This window comes from Bos mutus, chromosome 7 (genome assembly GCF_027580195.1).
Source record: "Bos mutus isolate GX-2022 chromosome 7, NWIPB_WYAK_1.1, whole genome shotgun sequence".
NCBI classification, from domain to species: domain Eukaryota; kingdom Metazoa; phylum Chordata; class Mammalia; order Artiodactyla; family Bovidae; genus Bos; species Bos mutus.
The window spans coordinates 2,044,355-2,066,753 of record NC_091623.1 but is presented as its reverse complement, the minus strand read 5'-3'; the positions used below and the strand labels follow the sequence as shown (position 1 = coordinate 2,066,753).

Below are 22,399 nucleotides of genomic sequence, written 5' to 3'. Positions count from 1 at the left end.
ACCTCAAAGTGACTGTCTAGGAACTAACCAAAGACAAAGGAAGGAACAATGTAGGCCTTTTTTTTTTGGAAGGGGCTGAGGGTGAGGGAATTTGTAGAGGGTCATTAAGGCAAGGAAGTAGATAAAGCCCAGAAGACCAGCAACATTCTTGATTCATTCTTGGTACAAACAATGTGTTTCAGGTTTTTTACTGTGAGTAAATGGAGAACAGTTCCTGCCCCATAAGGTATGTTAACATAATCTTGGGAAGTGTGATGGTACATTAATCTGTTTTTAACCTTAGACTAAAAGACAGGACACACACTTACCATTTAATTACATACAACAGTAAAATTCTTTGAACAAGTTCTTTAAACCAGAGTTGGAATTCTTAAAGATACTCAATGCATAGTTCCAATTCACTTATTCATATATCCACTCACTTATTCAATAGAAGTTTTATTGGGCGCCTGTTCTGTGCTAGGCAGTGCTGAGCCATCACAGATACTGTCTCTGACGCCAAGGAGTTGACAGTCTAGACCAGTCAGTAGGGAGTTAAAAAAAAAATCTGGCCTCTTTGCTACTGCGGTTCCATCGGGTTAAGGATCAGCCTCTCCAATTCTCCCACGTGGTCCTGGCAGGTAAGTGTGGGTGTGAGCGCGTGTGGCTCCTGGTGTTTGGGGAGTGTGAGAGCGCACGTGTGTCAGAATGGTGAGTGTCACAGTGCGCGTGCAGATGTCGGCGTGGCACACGTCTCCATAGCGGCGGGAGCCTGGCTGTGTAGGCTGCGAGAGGCGTGTGTCTCCCACCCGTGTACCGGAGGCGGCGCGGGAACCACCCAGCGGCGCGATTGTGAGTGAGCGCGAGGGCGCGCAGAGGCGCGCCCGTATGGGGGAGGGCCGCGCCGCGCTGGCAGCGCCGCGCGCAGGCGCAGAGCACTGAAGCCGGGCTGCTGCGGCCGCAGAGCGCCGGGGGCGGGAGGAGTGAACGAAGAAGGCCATGGCTGCCGCCGGCTGCTAAGGAGCTCGGCCCGCGAGCGCCTGCCGCCGCGGACGATGGTGACCGCAAGGGTTGGGCTGCTGCCGCCTCCGCTGCCGCCGCCTCCCGAGACGCAGCATCCAAGGCCCGGCGCGGAGAAGCCGCCGCTGTGAGCCGCGCGGTCCCGGCCCCTGCTGCCGCCGCCCGAGAAGAGCGGGAGGGCAGGCGAGCGAGAGAGCCGGGGAGTTGCGGAGCCCTTCAGTCCGCCCACGGCGCCTCCCCGTGGGGAGGGAGGCCGCAGCCTGAGGTGAACGAGCCGTCCGCCCGGGTCGGCCCCTTCTTCTCCCGGCGCCCTCGCCCGCATCCTGCATCCTCTCTTCTCCCCCTCCCCCGTCCCTCTTCACTCCCTTCCTCCATCCCGTCGCCCGCTCCTTCCTCTTCTCTCCCTTCGCCCCTTTCCCCGTTCGTCTCCTTCCTCTTCTCCCATCCTCGTCTCCACTTCACCCGCAGCGCCCCCTCCTTCCCAGCCGCCAGCCCCTCCCTCGGCCCTCCTGGCCCCCGCTTCGGCTCTCTTCCGGCTCTGTCCTCCCCTCCCGGGGCCCCGCTTAGAGCCCCCTCTCCCAGCTCCTGGGCTCTGCCCGGCCCCTCTCCAACCCCACCCTCCTGGAGAGAGCCCTCGTCTCCCCAGCATTCCTAAGATGCCCTTGCTCTGAGCGCTGCCCCATCGCCTCCCGAGACCCCATTTAGGGCCTTTTCCAAGCCCCTTCTGAGCTGCCCCTTTTCCAGCTGCTCCTTTCCAGCTCCTTTCCTCCAGTTCCCACTTCCAACTTTCGGTCTTTTGCGTCTTTGTCCACTTGGCTCACGAGGTTCCCTCCCTCTCTTATTTCACCCTACGCTTCTTTGCTTTACGCAGCCCCAAACTCAGCTTCCCCCCTTTCATTCGGTTTGAGGTGGTTTTGGGGTGCAGAAAGGCCTGCCAAGTCATTCTTCAAATGGGGACCCATTTCCACTATATCATGTCTGTCAGCCTTTTTTACAGTATGAGCGGTCTTCATCCTTTCCTTTTTGTTCCCATCGCTGCTACTCTCGTTTGCCAGGCCTTCTGCATCCCTCTCCACTTTTGCTTTTCTCAACCAAGGATCCCAAGACCCTTGCCCGCCCTTTGGGAATAGATCCCCTTTCTGTTCAGGGATGAAGAACTTAGTCCGCGTCTTCTTTCAGAATCTTTTTGGTGCGTGGCGCGGCGGAGCCAACATCCTTGGCCAGAGGGGAGGGGAGCTCCCTGGCACGGGCCTCTTTCCTGGCAGAGTTTTTGTGGACGTAATCCCCTAGCCCCGCGGCGGCAGCGGCCCCGCTGCTGCTGCTGCGCTGCTTGCTTTGCAGCGAGCTGGGCTGGGGTTACTATAGTTCAAACGCGGCTGAGATCAGCAGGCGTGGGGGGCGGGGGAGGCGGTGCGGGGAGAGAGGAAGGGGGCTCTGCTGTGAGAAGGCATCAAAGATTAATGGATGGCTTTGCATCGCAGTCTGCAGTAAACAGGAAACTAGTTTGAAAGGAAAGGAGAGGGACTGTGTGTCTTTTTATTTTTTAAAATACGGACTGAGCAGTTCTGGTGAATCTTGAATCTTGCCCAAAGGATGAGCTGTCGGTGCTGCAGTCGTGACCCAGGCTGAGCGCCCAATGGCAGAGATAGCAGTTTTCTATTTCCTCTGTCTGGCTGCTTAAGTTGAAAGATGGCCCTTGTATTCTGAGTGGATTCCCAGAGTGGATGTTTGCCGATTTGGAGATGACCAGAAACCACAGAATCGCTAGTAGTTTACGTGGAAATAAGGTACATACACAAAGTTAGCTAGCAATGAGTGGGAGTGGGAAGGATCAGCTGTATTTAAAACGTGTGCCAAAGCTTATGTAAGAAGTGGGTTCTTCTCCCCGGTATCTGAATTTTTGGCTGAGTTTACTTATGATTTTAGGCTTTAGCTCTGCCCTCAACATTTTCAGGGCTTACCATCCTAACATCCGGACAGCCAGAAAATGTCTTTCTTATTAAGATTGGCTTTAGCTGATGGTAGAATTCCACCCCCCCACCCCCCCCCCCAAATTGGATTGAACAGAGAAAGGAGACTGATGATGAATGATAGTTTTTTGTTTTTCTCCTTATGCTGAGGAGGAAAGGTGTAAAAACTTTCGGAGTTATCTAATATTGTACTGAATAATTTTAAATCGGGTTATAAGGCATTCTTATTTTTGTTTTTTCTAGGAGATGTGAATTCTCTTCCCTTTTTGGGTAAGAACATTTTCATTTCTTATTTTTTAGCATAATTCTTCAGCTGATGAGAAGAGCTCTGACGTTAAAAACTTACATTTTTCATATTGTTGATGATTTGTTTGATTTCTTCATATTCAAGACTAAAATGTAGTATTTTCTGAAAAGTGTAGAATGAGGTCCCTAGTGTATCCTAAACCACAAAAGTGAATGATGAATTGTGCAGCGTTGTGCTGGTACAGGACATTCTTGTGTTCCTAGGTAGCAATTTGCTGCTTCCAAGCCTAGGAATGTCATTTAATGAAATCCTGTGGTCTTGTTTTTGGTTAGCTTTTGTTAAGCCTTTCTTTTTCTGTTACTGGAAAGGGATGGATTTTTTTTTTTTATAAAGCTGTTTCACTGTGTAAAGCATCTTTGAATCACATTTAGTTTTCATTACTTTCAGAGACAATTTGTTGGAATGTTACTTTCTCAGTTCTTTCCACATTTCAAGGAGGAAGTTTAAAAATCACGCACAGAAGGTAAAATGTACATAACTGAACAAGGCAGGGAGTATCTTATATATTTGGCTTTAGAGAATGTTAAGCCTTTGAGTTTTCTTTGCCTTCAGCTCTTCTGTTTATTTTTGAGGGTTAGTTGATACTGTTTGGTTTTAGGAGAATTTTGAGCTTCCTCTGACTTAGAATATGTTCCCTAGCTCTGTTTAACAAATCTTAGAAAAAGATAAATTAGGCTTGAACCAAACATCGTCTCTTTACCCCAGGAGAGAAGGCTGCATTTTTATTTATTTCATGTTTTTAATTTAGTCTTTTAGCAGATGTGAGTGATTTGGCACATGTGAGTAATTTCAGGTTTCAGCAAATAAAATACATTTCAACATTTTGTTTAGCTGTTAGTTTAGTGTGTGGAGCTTGAGTGTAGTGTATGGTATTTATTTGTAATGGTCACACCCTATCATGTGGCATTTCTATGAAGAATGGTCCACAATGGTCCCCCCCCCACCCCCCGCCTTTTTCTTTCCATAGCTCTTGTTGGTAGCATTTTAGATTCAGCTTTCTACGTATTAAATTTGTTTCCTCCACGTCCCTATACATGGCCAGCTTGCCAATGACTTACTGAAATGTCACTCACATACAGAAATAAATGAAACATTTAGTAAGCAATATATTTGTTGTTAAAGGGGATATTTCATTCCATCCAGGCAGTAGAGTTTAGGTGTCTGTCTTGGATGTTCTTCTGTTACCAGTAGGTTTAGGGACCCGATTTTCTTTTTATTCTTGTTCCATTTGTCTTCTGTTCTTGTCCCGTTTGTGTTCTGTTCTTGTCTGTTTGTGAAGTAGTGGTAATTTAAGGGGAAGCATGTACCATTCTGCTAATGGCCTTCTTTTGTAATAGAGATACGGTCCTTTTTAAGAATTAGGGAGTTTTTTCCCTTAGCATTTTGGATCTTGATTTCTGACGTAGGATTGGTTATTTTGTGTAATTTTTTTTTCTTTACCCCTTTAAGAGCTACAATAAATAGTGAAACTGGGCACATTTAAAAACAAGAAAACATTTAAAACATATGAAGGCTCTAAGTCAGATGAATATGGACCACAAATATTAACTCAGTAATTGTCCCCTTTTTTGTTACTTACAAAAGCAGTATTGATTCATATTGGAATATAGAATATGGAAAGGTAGTTACTTTTCCATTACTGAATAAAGCCTGTTAGTGATATTTTTGTCTTGGTACATACCATGGTAATTTTCACACGTGACTGGTGGTTTGTGAGAAAAAAAAAAACCTATCATTTGTGCACTTTGAAATGAACTCCCAAGAGTGCACTGAGTTACCAGGTTGACCACCACAGTAAGTAGTTACTTCCTGTGTATTTCCTTAAGTTATCTAGATAGCTTAGGCACATTATATTACACTTTTCCTAGTAATGTATGGGTATACTGAAACATTTGTCAAACAGAAAAAGATAGAGGGGAATAAAAATCACCCCAGGGCCACTGTTGAAAGGATGTTAATGTGAATATTTCCTAGAATTTTTTTTTTTCTTAATAATATCACAAGCTTTGAGAAATGTAGGCTCCTAAATGCCTAAATGGTATAATTTGTAATAAATGTTGATTCGAGATTTTATTTTTCAGTGCCTTTTTTTACCCCCTTAGGACACAGCTATTTGGTTATGATTCTCTGACAATATTCCGTTTAAAAAATTTTTTTTCTTGAAGTAGAGTTGATTTATAATGTGTTAGTTTCAGGTGTACGGCACAGTGAATCAGTTATACATACATATATGTAAATTCATTCTTTTTTTAGATTTTTTTCCCCATATAGGCTGTTAGAGAATATTGAGAATATAGAGTTCCCTGCGCTGTGCAGTAAGTCCATATTAGTTATCTGTTTTATATGTAGCAGTGTGTCAGCCCCAGTCTCCCAGTTTATCCCTCCCCTCCATTTCTTGTGTATGGAAATTATTAAAGCAGTCTTGTTCATTTAAAGTAATCAGAATTACAGTATTTATTTATAAAAAAGTTAATTTTGTATTATTGGTAGGACATACATAACATTTGAGTAGTGGGAATGATATATAATAAATCAGTTTAGTGATGGGAAAACTTGTATTAATGATGTGCCAAACTGAGCAGCATTTCCCCCCCAACTATCTGAGCTAGGAAGCTATGAAAATTAGAGGGTGAAATGGAAATACTGACAAATATTTAACCATAGCATAGCAATCTGTCACTATAATTTTCTTTGGAAATAAATGTTTTCATTTGTCCTGTAATGTCTGAAATTACTGCCAAAGCTAGAAGTGTATTTTGCTTTCTCAGCAAAGTTCTTAAAAGGATATTGTCAGAGCCAACAATCTAGAATTATCGTTACTCCTAAAATTATCCTTTACCACTTCTGTCTTTTTTTCTGTAATTCCTTGGATTAATTTGCAGCTCTATCATATAAAGCAGTATTACACTAAGTTGTCCTTTATATAGTAGATTGGCAGATCGTTCGTTTCCTTCCTTCCTTTTTTTTTTTTTAAGCCCCCCATTCACCACTGCTAATCAACAGCTAAGCAAAGACAGAGGCTGCAGACTCACAGTGCCTGACTTCTTCCATGTGCCAGCATGTCTGTGTGGCACAGAGAAGAATTTGATGAGCTTTTTCCTACCTTGAAAGCAGATGGTGGGAATTTCAGACTAAGAGGTTTTTTTTCCTTCAAGATTTATAGATTTATTTATTTATTTATTGGGCTCTGTTGGGTCTTGGTTGCTGTGTGCACGATTTCTCTAGTTGCAGTGCATAGGCTTCTCACTGTGGCGGCTTCTCTTGTTGCAGAGCACAGGCTCTAGAGTGCATGGGCTTAGTTGCCCCATGGCATGTGGGATCTTCCTGGACCAGGGATCGAACTGATGTCCCCTGCATTGCAAGGTGGACTCTTAACCACTAGACCACCAGGGAAGCCCTAAAAGTTTAATTTTAATGATACAAAGAAACAGGATTGCAAATCATGTTGCCTTTACCTGTATCTTGAGTTCTCTGCATTGTATCTGTATCATGTAAATTGTTTACTTCAGTTTTGATTTTAAGTAATAAGGAACAGGATAGACTGTGAGATGCTGTATACTCAATGTGCAGTTATTATATTTTTATTAACTTAGGCTTTTTCATGTAATAACTTTAAAATTTGCTCTTTATTAAAAAAGCTACATAACTCTCAAGGAATTTTATAGGAGTGAATTTTCCTTCTCAAGATAATTGGACAAAAGCTACAGTATTCTTATAGGCTGTTTTGTTAAGTGCCTAGATTTGGAATTAGAAGCTTTTTAAAAAACAAATTTTGAGGCCCAAACATTTCCTCAGAGCATTAAAGTTAAGCAGACCCAAGAGTCCATGTGAAAACATAATAGAAAGCTTATTTCCTAAATATCTGGAAGTAGTAGATGCATCTAAGGAGCTTTTTACATTACAACATAGTTTTTGTAGTATGTGATCCATTAGACTCATAAAAGGATATCTAAAAGCTATTTGAGGTGACTTACTCTTTTATATGTATCTCCTGAAGTTTAGGTCTGCTCCAAGAAAAAACATGGCTGCAAAGGAGAAACTGGAGGCGGTGTTGAATGTGGCCCTGCGGGTGCCAAGCATCATGCTGTTGGATGTCCTGTACAGATGGGATGTCAGCTCCTTCTTTCAGCAGATCCAAAGAAGTAGCCTCAATAACAACCCTCTTTTCCAGTACAAGTATTTGGCTCTCAATATGCATTATGTAGGTAAGTGTCTACATCCTGTTTCCTGAGCTTTTAGTGAGTATTCTGATCTATGTCTTTGTATACTCTTTAATTTGGGTAAAATCATGTCCTTTTACATTGAAGTGACAGTGATACAGTCGTTGATAAATGTTTATGAATCATGTTTATAGTCTTATTTGTTTCACAATTGCATATAAATTATTAGGGTAGAGGAAAATAGACAGAGTTGGATTTATTTTGCTGTGAAATATATTTTGATGAACCCTGGAAAGCAGAAGAAAACATTTGGTTTTTTTTTTTAATTTATTTTTTGCTTCTGGTTTATTAGATGTAATTGACGTATATAAAAGAAAACATGTATTAGATTTTAATAGGTAGAGTTAAATAATGGGAAATAACCTTTCCAGACGTTTGCTGTGCTGTACTCATTCTTGTCCAACTCATTTGGTGACCCCATGGACTGTAGCCTGCCACGTTTCTCTGTCCATGGAATTTTCCAGGCAGGAATACTGGACTGGGTTGCCATTTCCTACTCCAGAGGATCTTCCCGACCCAGGGATCAAACCTGTGTCTCTTGCGTCTCCTGCATTGGCAGTGGATTCTTTACCACTGTGCCACCTGGGAAGCCCTTTCCAGACATTTGGCCTGTTAAAACTTGTCATTAATTTGGGTTTTGGTAGTAATTCAGAATGTAAGGTTTTTTTTAGATTACTTATTTATTTATTTTTGGTTACGCTGTGTCTTCATTGCTGCATTCAGACTTTCTCTAGTTGCACTGAGCAGTGGCTTCTCTGGTTGGGGGCCACAGGCTCTAGGCGCAGAGGCTTCAGTAGTTGTGGCTTGTAGGCTTTAGAGCTTGGGCTCAGTAGTCGTGGCTCATGAGCTTAATTGCTCCTCAGTATGTAGAATCTTCCCAGACTAGGGATTGAACCTGTGTCTCCTGTTTGGCAGCCAGATTCTTATCCATTGTAGTACCAGGGAAGTCCAGAAAGTAAGCGATATTCTTTATCCTTCCAAAACATTAATATCATTTGAAGGTATAGTATTCATTTCAGTTAAATGAAATGTGGAAAATTATAATATTTTTTAAAAATGCTTGATATATATAATTGATACAATTGTTTTTGAATCAGTGGTAGAAGTAATGTGAAGAGATTTAAGAAATTAAAGTCAAGATATACAGGCAGGGGACTTCCCTGGAGGTCCAGTTGTTAAAGATACTGTATTTCCATTGCAGAGGGCATGGGTTTGATCCCTGGTCAGGGAAGATCCAGTCCATCTAGAATAAAAGTCATGATTCTTAATTTTTAGGTTAATTTTTGTTTTATATGTAATAATAATGATAGTATAATTTCATTTAACATCAGTAACTCAAGATGTGGCTTGAATGATGTGCTGCAGTGGTTTTATTAATATTTTTGTTGTTAGAATTGCCTATCAACAAGTATATCTTTTTTAAAATTTGAAGATTATCTTTTATAAAATTGTTAAGGGTTGTCCTGTCTTTGAGATTTATTTTTTTTTTATAAAGAACTTTCTAGCCCTGAGAACCCCTTATAGTTCTGAGAGATTTAAGCCGTTGTGGGAAGGTACAGTAGAAAAGACTACACTAGAGACGGAACATCTGAGTACAGTAGATTTCTCTCTCTCAGTTGGCACTACCTTGGAAAGCCTCTGAAATGAGAAGGTTCTTTTATGCTACAAAATACTAATTCTCAGCCCTTTAAGGGGTTAACCTGTTAAAGGTTTGTATGTTAGTTTATGGAAAATAATTCCAGTCTGTTGTAGAAGAACAGTTGGGTACTTGGTTTAGATATTTCGCTTAATCCAGCAAAAGTAGTTTGTTCTGTGGTCTTAAAAATGTACTTATCACATATATTATTTCTGAATATATGGAAGTGTTTATTATAAAAAGAGCTACCTAATAACAGAAACATTCATCTTAGAAGTTGTATTGGTTCTCGTACAGTTGCAGTTTGCACTCTTTGGCTTTGGGAACTCAACTGAGCCTTCTTAAATGCACTCATGCTATGGTAGAGTAAGCTCAGTGATTGCACAAGTAGATATTTTCAGCTTGAACAGATTTTTGGTTACAGTAACCTCTGTGTCATAGCATTATGTAGTGTTTATGTAATGTTCCAATTTACAGAATTTCACCCTTAAATGGATTTTAGAAATTGTAATTTATGTTCAGAAACCAAAAAGCATAAAAAGTATACAGTGAAAAGTACCTTCCTCCTGTCTCTGTTCCTCATCTACTGAGTTCTCACTTTGAGTCTCAACAGGTAGCTGTTTTTATTTTCTTGTGCATAATTCTGGTGAAGAAGGCAATGGCAACCCACTCCAGTACTCTTGCCTGGAAAATCCCATGGACGGAGGAGCCTGGTAGGCTGCAGTCCATGGGGTCGCTAGGAGTCAGACACGACTGAGCGACTTCACTTTCACTTTTCACTTTCATGCATTGGAGAAGGAAATGGCAACCCACTCCAATGTTCTTGCCTGGAGAATCCCAGAGACAGGGGAGCCTGGTGGGCTGACGTCTATGGGGTCGCACAGAGTCGGACACGACTAAAGCGACTTAGCAGCAGCAGCAGCAGCAGCAGCAGCATAATTCTGGAGATATTTTATGTATGTGTAAGTAAATATAAAGATATTTTGATATATAAATGATAAAAATGTAAATATCTTTCCTCTTTTTTAGTACAGATGATAACATAGTACATTACTCTTTTGAACCTTTTGTTTGTTTTAACTAAATGATGTATCATAGAGCCATGTTATTTTTAGATATTCACTGTTTTTTCATGCTGACACATTCTGATCTGCCAGATCTTAAGATTCTGACGAACTGTTGAGGCCTCACTTTCTTCCCCAGCCCTCCAGTTCTGTTTCGTAGGGGCATAGTACTCTTGTATGACTGTACCATGATTTAGTGCATGAATTACTTCAGTGGAGGACATTTTAGATAGCTTCTGTCTTCTACTGTTTCATTCAGTGTGGTACTAAACAGTTTTGTACAGCTATCATTTCAACAGGTGCAAAGATAGCCATGGGATGAGTTATTAGAAGTGATTCTGCTGGATTAGAGCATACATACATTGGGACTATTGACTGATACTGCTCTCTATAGACTATGTTGTACCTACATAAGCAGTTGTTGACGCTTCCTGAAATCCTACATCCTTATCAAAGCAGTATTATCCAACTTTAGTATCTGGCTGCTTAGTGGGTTTCTCTGATGGTTCAGCAGGTAAAGAGTCCGCCTGCAATGCAGGAGACATGGATTTCATTCCTGGGTTGGGAAGAGATCCCCTGGATGAGGAAAGTGGCAACCCACTCCAGTATTCTTGCCTGAAAAGTCCCATGGACAAAGGAGCCTGGGGGGCTACAGTCCAAAGGGTTGCAGAGTCGGACATGACTGAACTAGTAAACATGACATGGCATGTAGGTGAAAAGTGGTTATTTTAAAATGTAGTTTTCATTTGTGTTTCTCTTATGAATGAGATTGAACTTATTCATGTGTTTAAAAAATTGGTAGTTTCCTCCTTTGAGAGTTGTCAGTACTTGTCCCTTGCTCACTTTTCTATGGGACGTTAGCCTTTTCTTACTAGTTGGTGGGGTTTGATATATGTTAGGGAAATAACCCCTGTGTGATGAGTTGGAATTTTTTCCAGTTTCAGTTCTCTTGATTTTGCTAAAGATATTTTTGACACACAAAATTTGTTTTTATTGTGATTGAATTTATCATTTTTTCTTTCATATATCTTTAGGATTTTTAATCAATTAAAAAAGCCTTCTCTGTTCTTAAGTTTATAAAGATGTATGTCATGTTTTATTGCATTCTTTTTGTTGTTTCATTTTTGCATTTAAATCTTTGCTGCATTTAGAATTTATCTGCATTTACAGGGTGTCTTATTCCATTTCTGAACTTTTTTTCTATTCATTTCTTATTATTGAGGATTTAGATTTTATTTTACTATCTGATAGAGTTAGTCTCTTTTTCTTTATTTCCGTCTCTGAGTTTATTTTGGTTGTTGTTGTTAGTTTTCTACATGAACTTCCCAGTTATTTAATCTTCCAAACACAGCCCTGTTTTGCTGGGATTGCTTATTATTAAAAGTTAAGTTAGCATGAAGAGAGAGCTTAAGGGTGCTAACTCTTTAGGAAAGAACACAAGAGACTTAACTATGTTCATGATTTCTTTTGCATCCTTCTGGATGGAGTGTTTTAAAGTTTTCTTTATGTAGCCCTTAGACTTTTATTTTTCAGTTCATTCCTAAGTTTGTTTTTTGTTTGTTTTACTGTTGTGAGTTTTTTTCTCCTTTATATCCTCTGTTATTAAGAGCTTAAAAATCAAGGTGGGGAGTGTTAATAATTGTGTTAATGAAGTATAATTGTACCTTTGAAATTAGAAGCTTTCCAGTGTGGGTCCTGTCTGAGGACAGCAGAGAGAGTAACTCTCCAGATGTTAATTATAGAACTGTTTGCAGGGTGTAGGATATATAAAGGAGAAAAGAAATAATATTGAAAAGGAACAATAGGGCCATTTGTGAAAAGCCCTGAATGCAAATGTTAGATATTGTGCTTAAATTGATAGATAGTGGTGGGTCAGTAAGGGATTTAGAGCAGGTGAGCTGCATCTTAAGATTGATTAGGCAGTGTTGAATAGGATAGGATAGTGGATTGGGGAGGGGAGAAACTGGAGGATAGAAGGCCATTTAGGATTTTTGCAACAGGTAATGAGATCAAGAGCTAGCATGGGCTTGTAGCAGTTGCAAAGAAAAGAGTGGATATGAGAATAGTTCTATTGTAACTATGATCACTAAAATCATTAGTGACCTAAAAGGTAAAACTCAAACTTCATTTGTATCCCTGTTTTGCACACCTTTCCGTGTTTGTGAAACTGTTAACCACGATCTCCTTCTTAAAAATCTTTCTGAATTCTTCTAGATTATTAATCATTCCTTCTGAGTCTTTTGCTGTATCTTTGGACTCCTTTAGTGTTGATATTCCTAGGATTTGTGTTTAATTTTCATATTTTGTTGTTGGGGTGGTTTCACATAGTTTTGGCTACAAATCTCTATCTCCACTTTTCACTGCTTTTGACCACTTTAATCTCCATTATTGTTCCTCCTCTTTGATCGCATGGTATCCAGTTCATACCTCCACCATGGTACTTACTGTACTACATTCTAAGGGTCCATAAGCCTAGCTATCTTCCCAACTAGATAGTTAGCTCCCTTAAGGTAGGAATGGTATTGTCTATTATCTCAGTATTATCAGTACCTAACTAGTGCCTGGTGATGAATAAATGATTTCTAACTATCATTAGCTATCTCAACCTAAATATTTTACAAGCACTTCAACTTATCACTTATCTCATCACCTTTACTTAACCTCAAGCCTCTGCCCCCTTAGTAGCAAAGCCATCCTTTCAGTTACCCATGCTGGAGACATCAGAACCATCTTCACTTCCTTTTTCTCAACCATTCACCAGTAGATTACCATTAAGACCTATTTAAGTATATATCTCATAAATGACCCTGCCAACTTCATATCCAAAGCTACTATGTTATTCCATGTCCTCATTTTTTTTTCCACTACTAAAATAACCCTTTAAATAGCAGAAATTCTTGTATTTCATTAGGAAGGTTCACCAATGTTAATTTAAGCAGATCATTATTTTTAAATGCTGCTAGTCTTGCTTTTTTTAATTACAAATTACTGTTGAGTTAGCTTTATCATGGCGGTGGCAGAGGATGAGATGGTTGGATGGCATCACTGACTCAATGGACACGAGTTTGAGCAAGCTCCTAGAAATAATGAAGGGACAGGGAAGCCTGGTATGGTGCAGTTCATGGGATTGCAAAGTCAGACACGACTTAGCAACTGAACAACAACAAAGCTTCATCATTATCAATTTAGTTTGTTTTGGTTGGTTCAGTTAATCCTATAGTCTGAGTAATGATGCATATTTGCATCAGCAGTAGTTTTGTATTTTTCAACTAATTAGATGATGTATACAGTTGACCCTTGAACTCTGTAGGTTCGGAAGGCTGACTGTAAAGTTATACTCAGGTTTTATACCATGAGGAGAGCTTGGTGTTCCTGATCCCTGCATTGTTTGAGGATCAACTGTTTATTGTAGTTCAGATGATTTAGTCATACAGCTCTTAATACATCAGCATAAGTATTCATAATCTCTCAAAAATCTTCTTGTGCAATATATTTGATCACAGTTATTTTTTCACTGGAATGTGAAAATGGGGATATAGATGACCATAGGGTTTTTGTTACCGTTTTGTTTTTTGTTTTCTTACCTCATCTATATGTTTTTCATTTTCTTACCTCACCTATATGGTATTTAAAGGATCTGAGAACATAAGCCCAGGCTAAACTCCTTAATTCTTGTTGTTGTTCAGTAACCCAGTCATGTCTGACTCTCTGCGACCCCATGGACTGCAGCACACCAGGCCTCCCTGTCCCTCACCATCTCCTGGAGTTTGCCCAAGTTCATGTTCATTGCATCGTGATGCCGTCCAGCCATCTCATCCTAAGTTAGTTAGAGTTAGTCACTCAGTCGTGTCTGACTCTTTGTGACCCCATGGAGTGTAGCCTGCCAGGTTCCTCTATCCATCGAATTCTACAGGCAGGAATACTGGAGTGGGTAGTCATGCCCTTCTCCAGGGGAATCTTCCCGACCCAGAAACCGAACCTGGGTCTCCTGCACTGTAGGTGGTTTCTTTACTGTCTGAGCCACCAGCTCTATCAGCAGCATCATCTCCCAGTACCCTCCTAATACTCTTTCTACTTACACCAAAATCTAGTGTGGTCTACAGTTTCCTGTCTCCTGAAAATTTCCTTTGTACTTCTGTGGCTGTCAGAGCTGCTGTTGCTGTTCTCTTAGAATGTTTCCCCTTTCTCTTAGCCTGGTAAAGATCCATTTACCCTTTGAGGTCCAGGTCAAACAATCACCTAACCATAGCCCTTTTAATTTTTATGAAACTACCAAGGATGTATCACACTTTTGTCCTTGTTTGGTTTTCCACGAGACTGTTATTTCTTTATTTTTTCTTCTTGGATTTTCCATGGCCACGAGTGCATCTGGATCATACTTTACACATACTAATGTTGATTGATTGCATGACTGAATAATTGAAAGAATGAAATGAATATGTTCAGTCTAGAGAATTTGGCAGTTGATTTTATGAGATACACAGGAGAAGGGAAAGATAAGGATATCTGCAAAGGAAAATGATAGTTTATTAAACGTCAGAAAATCTAAGGAAACGTTTCATGCAATAAGTAGACTGATTAGAAAATCCTTCAGCCACAAACAGTGAAAATGCTTGCTAAATATAATAAACATCCTTTTAAATACTTCTTAAGTCCTATGAGAAAGAGATTAACAGAATTAATTGGAGGAAATTATTTTACAAAATGAAAAGCAAATAGAAATATGTATCTCTGGCTTCCCTTGGATGGTTCTTAAAGTTAGGATGTGTGGAAAATACGTAGTGCCTAACACAGCTCCTGTTTCTTAAACTTTAAGACACATTAGGTGCTAAGAAGGGATGTCTGTGCCCTAGTGAAGACTCATTCATGAGAGGACAATAAGCCAGGGCCAGATTTTTGCAAGATGTTTAACGTTACACTGAGAGGTTAAAGTGTTAGTCGCTCAGTTGTGTCTAACTCTTTGTGACGCTATGGACTATAGCTCGTCAGGCTCCTCTCTCCATGGAATTCTCCAGGCAAGAATACTGGAGTGGGTAGCTATTCCCTTCTCCAGCAGATCTTCCTGACCCAGGGATTGAACCTGGTCTCCTGCATCGCAGGCAGATTCTTTAAAACTTTTGAAAGTTTTAGAGCGGGAGTTGTCTAAAAGAAAGTGATGGTTTGGGGAATATTACCCTGGTAACAAAGCATAGGATGGATGAGGAGGGGAAGAGACTGAAAGATAAATAACAGTCAGCATATATTATTGTATTACAGAAAGGGCTAGGTAGGGGCATAGCGACTGCAAAGGAAGGGTAACAGATGAGAGACTCAGTGGGACTGGGTGATCACAGGTGACTCAGGTTTGAGTCAGAGTGAATGGAAGAGGACGCCTGTTGAGGGAGGAGGATGGGAGCTCAGTTTGTACTCCTATATGGGAACGTTTAAGTGGACTTTACCTCAGACATTATGAGCTATAATTGTCTACTTAGAATAGGAAATGATTAAGGTTTTTATGCTTATGTAGTAGGTTCTCAGAACTACTGTTGTATCATCTAGAATTTGGTATGTTTGAAGCAGGAAAATAGATTCTTTGAGTTAGATACTTACATAAAGAGTAGAATTTATTCAGAAACTAAATTTCCTATGTTCACTTGAGAAGGGTGAAAAGAAAATAGAGGGGAGAATTATTTAGAGGGTAAATGGAAGTCCATGTCACAAAGCCAAAGAATAATAGATCTGCGGGTGGTTGTTGCTTCGGGTGCTGGGGCAAGGATTTAAATAGGAGTCTTAGATTTGACTTTAAATTTGAGTCTTAGATTTGACTCCTGTTTAGTAGGTAATTGTTAACTTCCAAGTTTCTTTAGAGAAAGCAAACGGGTTTGTAGAGGATCTAAGATTGTAAAGGGTAAAGAGGGAATAATAGACAGAAATTAGAGACTTTGGTACAGATAGTTTATAACATTTGTCATTGTAATGAAAGAAAGGTAATAGGAAAAGGAGAAATGAGTGTGGTGACGAGTTTTTCTTTACGACTGGGGAAAAGAGCCCTACACATTCTTTGAGAAATGAGAATGGTGTCAGAGGAATGATTGAAGACATAGAAGATAGAGGGTCTTTTGGAGTTGGAAAAATAAGATCTGAGTCACACCGGAGGTGCAGGAGTAGAGGGACAGTAAGACCCCCTGTTCCTCCTCTGGGACTAGAGAATGAGGCAGTTGGTGTAGAAGAAACAAGGAGACAAGGAAAGGTAGTTGATGAGAATCCTACTGTACTTTTGTGTGATATATTCAGTTTTAAAATAGAGAAACCTACAAAGGAAGTGAAAAATGCTTTATATTTTCCATAGAAAAATCAAGTGGTTTTACTGTGCTAAGCTTGCTTTGGTAGTGAAGTAAAAAACCTCAAAGTTGTTGAAACCTAACGAAGATCGTGGCATCTGGTCCCATCACTTCATGGGAAATAGATGGGGAAACGGTGTCAGACTTTATTTTTGGGGCTCCAAAATCACTGCAGATGGTGACTGCAGCCATGAAATTAAAAGACGCTTACTCCTTGGAAGGAAAGTTATGACCAACCTAGATAGCATATTCAAAAGCAGAGACATTACTTTGCCAACAAAGGTCCGTCTAGTCAAGGCTATGGTTTTTCCAGTAGTCATGTATGAATGTGAGAGTTGGACTGTGAAGAAAGCTGAGCGCCGAAGAATTGAAGCTTTTGAACTGTGGTGTGGGAGAAGACTCTTGAGAGTCCTTTGGACTGCAAGGAGATCCAGCCAGTCCATTCTAAAGGAGATCAGTCCTGGGTGTTCTTTGGAAGGAATGATGCTAAAGCTGAAACTCCAGTACTTTGGCCACCTCATGCGAAGAGTTGACTCAGTGGAAAAGACTCTGATGCTGGGAGGGATTGGGGGCCGGAGGAAAAGGGGACGACAGAGGATGAGATGGCTGGATGGCATCACCGACTCGATGGACGTGGGTTTGAATGAACTCCAGGTGTTGGTGATGGACAGGGAGGCCTGGCGTGCTGCGATTCATGGGGTCACAGAGTTGGACAGGACTGAGGGACTGAACTGAACTGAACTGAACTGGAAAGTAATTTACTTCAAGCTCTTTTTATTAGTGTAATTAACTGGAAGACTAAATTAGAATAGAATTTTATTTATATCTCTCTTCACTTCTACTACAGGTTATATCTTGAGTGTTGTGCTACTAACCTTGCCCAGGCAGCATCTGGTTCAGCTTTATCTATATTTTTTGACGGCCCTGCTCCTCTATGCTGGACATCAAATCTCCAGGTAAGAAGGTGACCCATTTTTGAAATGTATGACTGAATTTAAAGTTTTTCTTTACCAGTAAAATACTTTTCACGAACACTGTTAGGAAGCTGAGGCTTTGATAGGTATCCCAAACATTTTTTTTTTATTTATACTTGTTTTCTAAATAAATATCATACAGGATTAGTAGCTGGGGTTGTGTCTCAAATTTTATTTCTGCTTTTACAACTAGTCTTACTGTGAAATGGACCATAAGGGTATGTTTACAAAAATACCCATGAGCTTTTCTATATAACCTGAGAAAAGAAATTTCCAAAGACAGGCTTCAGGAACTATAGCAATTATGGATTTCATTGCTTTCATTATTTTAGGAAGTTACTTTATGATGCATGAAAATCAGTGGAAGGTGCGACCTTGTATATAGTTGATGATTGATATAAATTATTTCATGAGGTTAATTGTATAGGTCAGAATGTCGTTTGTCTTTGTCTGCTTGTCCTAAATTTGAAGACTGGTCTGCCAAAAGAATATGAGCTTCCAATCTTGAAACAATAATAATAAATTACAAGTATACCAAAAGCCCGTACCATAAATGTAGTGGGGTATAATAAATTTTGTGGGTATAATATTTCTTTTGTTTTGATTGAAATGTATACCTGTAACAAAATGTACTCCCAGTTATAAGCAGAGTGGCAATTACTTTACATATATAACAGGATGTAATTTTCTAGAGGTTTGAAACACAGATTTTGGTGTAGGCTTGAAATTTAATCTTAGAAATAGCATTTTTATATTACTAGCATTGATTGGTTGACTTTTTAAAAACCTTTTTTCCCCCATGATTATAAAATTACACTCATCGCTGTAGGCAGTTTATACAGAAAATTTAAAGGCAGTAGCAATCACCTGAAATTATATCACCATGTGACAAACCTGTTAGAATTCTGTTATTTTCTTCCAGTTTTTTAATAACCTCCAGTTTTCACCACTTCAGCGGATACAAAAGAGTGAAAATAGTATACTAACAGTCACCGACTCTCAGTCCCTTTTGTTAATGCAAGACCTCCATCTTCCTTCTCTTGAAGGCCCTAGAAACTCAGTCTTCTCACCTCCTTCTCCTGTTCGCATCTGGTTGATTGCCTGCTCAAAATGGTACTTGGAGGTGGGGAGGTCTGCTGCTGTCCTTGCCCAGGGAATGTCCTTGGATGTCAGAATTTCAAAATACGGAGCTGCAAGAGTGGTGCTGCATTTCTGTAATTGTCTCAGTGTTTCAGATCCAGCTCTTCACTCTAAAGTGGAGACGCTGACTTTTCTGATTTTGTATCATGCAAATATTGTCCCTGTGTACTTAGCCTCCTTCACAGGAACAACTTAAGCCTTTTCCCTTAGCATCTTTCTCCATTGAACCTAGACTAGAAGTCCAAGAGCCAGTATTAACTCACATAAGAGGGTCAGTCCTTTCCATTATGGGAAGGACCATTCCACTAGCCCCAAACTGTGACAGAATTTATTCCTATGGTCTTACCTAGACACTTCTGAATCTCAGCTCAAGCTTAAAGTGAAGACACTTCCCTATCTTCATTTATACATTTTTAAAGAAAAATGATATGTATGCAGTATAATGCAGTAGTTAGAGTGTAGGCTCCTGAGTTACCACTGTAGTGTATAAATAAGTTCCTGGGCAGCTAAGAATGCCATTTGGAAAAGTGGATGGGAATTGGATAGATTCAAATCCTCTGTTTCTTATTTACTGCTCTGTAACCTTAGTGTCATTTATCAGAAAGATTCATCTCAGTTTCTTCACCTGTAAAATGCTAATAGTATTTTAAGGAGCTGTTATAAGGATTTATTATCATTAAGCATGTTAAACTCTTAGCACAATTTCTGACATGTTGTAAGGGCTCAGTGGATTTTAACTTACTCTATTATGTCTCATTTTTATTACGCAGCAATGTTTTGTAAGTATTTTCCTGTGTTGTTAATCTTTAAAAAATGTTTTTTTCATGGCAGAGTATTCCATGCTGTAGCTGTGTTAACGATAGCTTTTTATAGTTGATAGGATTTTGATGATCAGTCAGAGAAATCTCAAAGTTGAAGGCAGAGCTATTAAAATTAATTTTATTTGTTATTATAATTCTGGGTGAAAAAGCAATGAACCTGCTCTTTCCCTTTATGGTTTTTTGGTTTCTGTGTGGTTCAGTGATGGCCGAAACCATGTAGCTATATTTTCATCTGCGGTATCATCATCCAGGCTTTTCTAGAGAGGTCATAATTCTATCATGTAGGGATAAAGGGGACCCTGCAGTGTCAGAGATGAAGAAAAGCCTTTTTCTAACCATTCTTCTTGAGCAATTTTGACTTACTACTTTTAGTTTATGGGAATATTTTTAACCAGTATTTAAAGTTTATTTTCATGATCAGAACGTTTATATCTATTTTAAACAGTAAAAAGAATTGTAACAAAATTTTACAGTGTACAAAAACATTTCATATTTTTTAATGTTATTTTGATCCTTACTATAATCCTTTGAGATTTACAGGTGAAAGAACTGAAATGTGCAAACAGCTAGGAGGGGATGATCCCAGACTTTAACTTGAATCCAAGTTTTCTGATTTTTAGTTCAATTTTCCGGAGAGGGCATGGTTAATGGAAAGAAAATTAGTTTTAGAATTAGTAGGATATGAAATAGTTTCCCTACTTAGGAAATATGTTACCATGGCAAGTTATTTCTTTGAAACTATAAAGTAAGACAGTGCCTATCTGATGGAGTTGGTTTTAGTATTAAACTAACAAATTTCAAGTTGTGGCATATTTTAGTGTTTTTCTTCATAGTGTAATTTACACTGTATCATGCTATCTCAAAAATGTTAGCAAAGATGTGTTAATTCTTGAATCATTAATAAAATGTCAGCGTTTAATAAATATTGAGTCTTGGCCAATCTCATAGAATCTTAAGGCTGAATTTTTTAGTTTTAAAAAGCTTAACAGTTCATATTTCATGTGGCAGCTTCATAAACAAGTATCTTTAAAGAAAATGACTTTATTAAGATATAATTCACATACCTATTTAAAGTATATAGCTCAGTGGTTTTGTATACATTCACAGAACTGTGTAAAGCATCACCACCATTGGTTTTAGAACATTTTCATAACTCCAGAAAGAAGCTCTGTACCCATCAGCAGTCACTCCCAATTTCCTACCAGCCCCTCTCTGCAGCCGTAGGCACGTCAGTCTGTTTTCTATCTTTATGGGTTGGCCCATTCTGGACATTTCATGTACATTGAATTGTACAGTATGTGGTCCTTTATGCCTAACTTCTTTCACTTAGCATGTTTTCAAGGCTCATCCATGCTGTAGTGTGTATCAGGACTTCATTTTTCTGTCCAAATCATATTTTGTGGTATGACATTTTGTTTATCGATTCATTCATTGATGGACGTTTGAATTGTTTCTGCCTTGTTGCCTGTTAGAATAACAGTCAACATTCATGGTTTTGTGTGGACATACTTACTATAGGGAGGAGTGCTGCTTATACATTGGATTGGGATTGCTGGATCATATAGTATGTTTAAACTTTGAGGAACTACTAGACTGCTTTCTAAAGTGGCTGCACTATTATATTTCTACCAGCAGGGTATGAGGGTTCCAGTTTCTCCACACCCTTGCTGATAATTGTCGATCTCTGTCATTTTCAGTATAGCCATCATAGTAAGTGTGGAGTGGGATTTCGTTGTGGTTTTGATTTGCATTTCACTGATGGCTAATGATGTTGAGCATGTTTCATATGTCCATTAACCCTTTGTGAATTTTCCTCGGAGAGATGTTTATTCAGGTTCTTTACCCATTATTTGATTGGTTGTCTTTTTTTAAAAAAATTGAGTTGTAGGAATTCTTTATGTATTCTAGGTAGAAGTCACTTATCACTTACATGATTTACAGATATTTTCCATATCACTCTAGTCTAGATATATCAAAGCAGAGTATAGTATGGTCCTGAGAAGGAAAGTCAATACTTGCATATTTTAAATAACTCATTTGATACTTCAAAAATTGGCTGTAGAAAAAGACATTTGCAAATATTAATTCCTTAAACAGAAAATTTCATACTCTTGAAAAGCTGGGTCTCTCTTTTCCTTAATTCATGTACAGGCATACCTTGTTTTGTTAGGCTTCCCTTTGTTGTGATTTGCAGATACTGCGTTTTTTACAAATTGAAGGTTTGTGGCAACCTTGTATCAACCAAATCCATCCTGTCACGTTTCTAACAGGGCTTGCTCACTTCCTGTCCTGGTCAGGTTTTGGAAATTCTTGCAATATTTCAAACTTTTTTCATTATTATTGTATTTGTTATGGTGATCTACGATCAGTGATCTTTGATGTTACTATTGTCATTGTGTTTGGGGCATCACAAACTGCACCTATATAACATGGCAAACTTAACAAAGGCTGTGTGTACTGACTGCTCCACTGACTGGCTGTCCCACATCTCTCTCCTGCTCCCTGGGTCTCCCTATTCCCTGAGACACACTAATATTGAAATTAGACCAGTTAATAACCCTATGGGAAGTGTTCAAGTGAAGAGTCATGTCTCTCGTTTTAAATCAAAAGCTAGAAATGATTTAACTTGAGATTGGCTAAGTGTTAGGCCACTTGTGCCGAACACTTAGCCCAGTTGTGAATATGATGGAAAAGTTCTTGAAGGAAGTTAAAGTACTACTTCAGTGAACACAAGAATGATAAGAAAGCTGAACAGCTTTATTGCTGATGTGGAGAAACTTTTAGTGATCTGGATAGAAGATCAAACCAGCTACAACATTCCCTTAAACCAGGGCCAGAGCAAAGCCCTAATTCTTTTTAATTCCATGAAGGCTGAGAGAGGTGAGGAAGCTGCCTAAGAGAAGTTTGAAGCTAGCAGAGGTTGTTTCATGAGCTTTAAGGAAAGACGC

The 22,399-nt window shown here is 39.4% G+C and overlaps 1 protein-coding gene across 7 annotated transcripts in view; it reads left to right on the top strand.

Annotated features, from left to right (window-relative positions):
• The first annotated feature begins 721 nt into the window (after positions 1-721).
• The window catches only part of RNF145 (ring finger protein 145), a 63,174-nt gene continuing 41,496 nt past the window's right edge, over positions 722-22,399 (top strand). Inside the window, exons 1-4 of one of the 7 annotated variants that reach the window (XM_070373024.1) lie at positions 722-831; positions 3,213-3,239; positions 7,274-7,481; positions 17,364-17,472. In XM_070373024.1, the coding sequence (XP_070229125.1) occupies positions 7,298-7,481; positions 17,364-17,472 (293 nt within the window). In that variant the 5' untranslated portion in view covers positions 722-831; positions 3,213-3,239; positions 7,274-7,297. Of the gene's footprint in view, positions 832-941; positions 1,265-2,535; positions 2,787-3,212; positions 3,240-7,273; positions 7,482-17,363; positions 17,473-22,399 lie in introns of those variants that run through there. The other 6 variants (XM_070373023.1, XM_070373021.1, XM_070373025.1 and 3 more) reach the window with 6 other exon arrangements.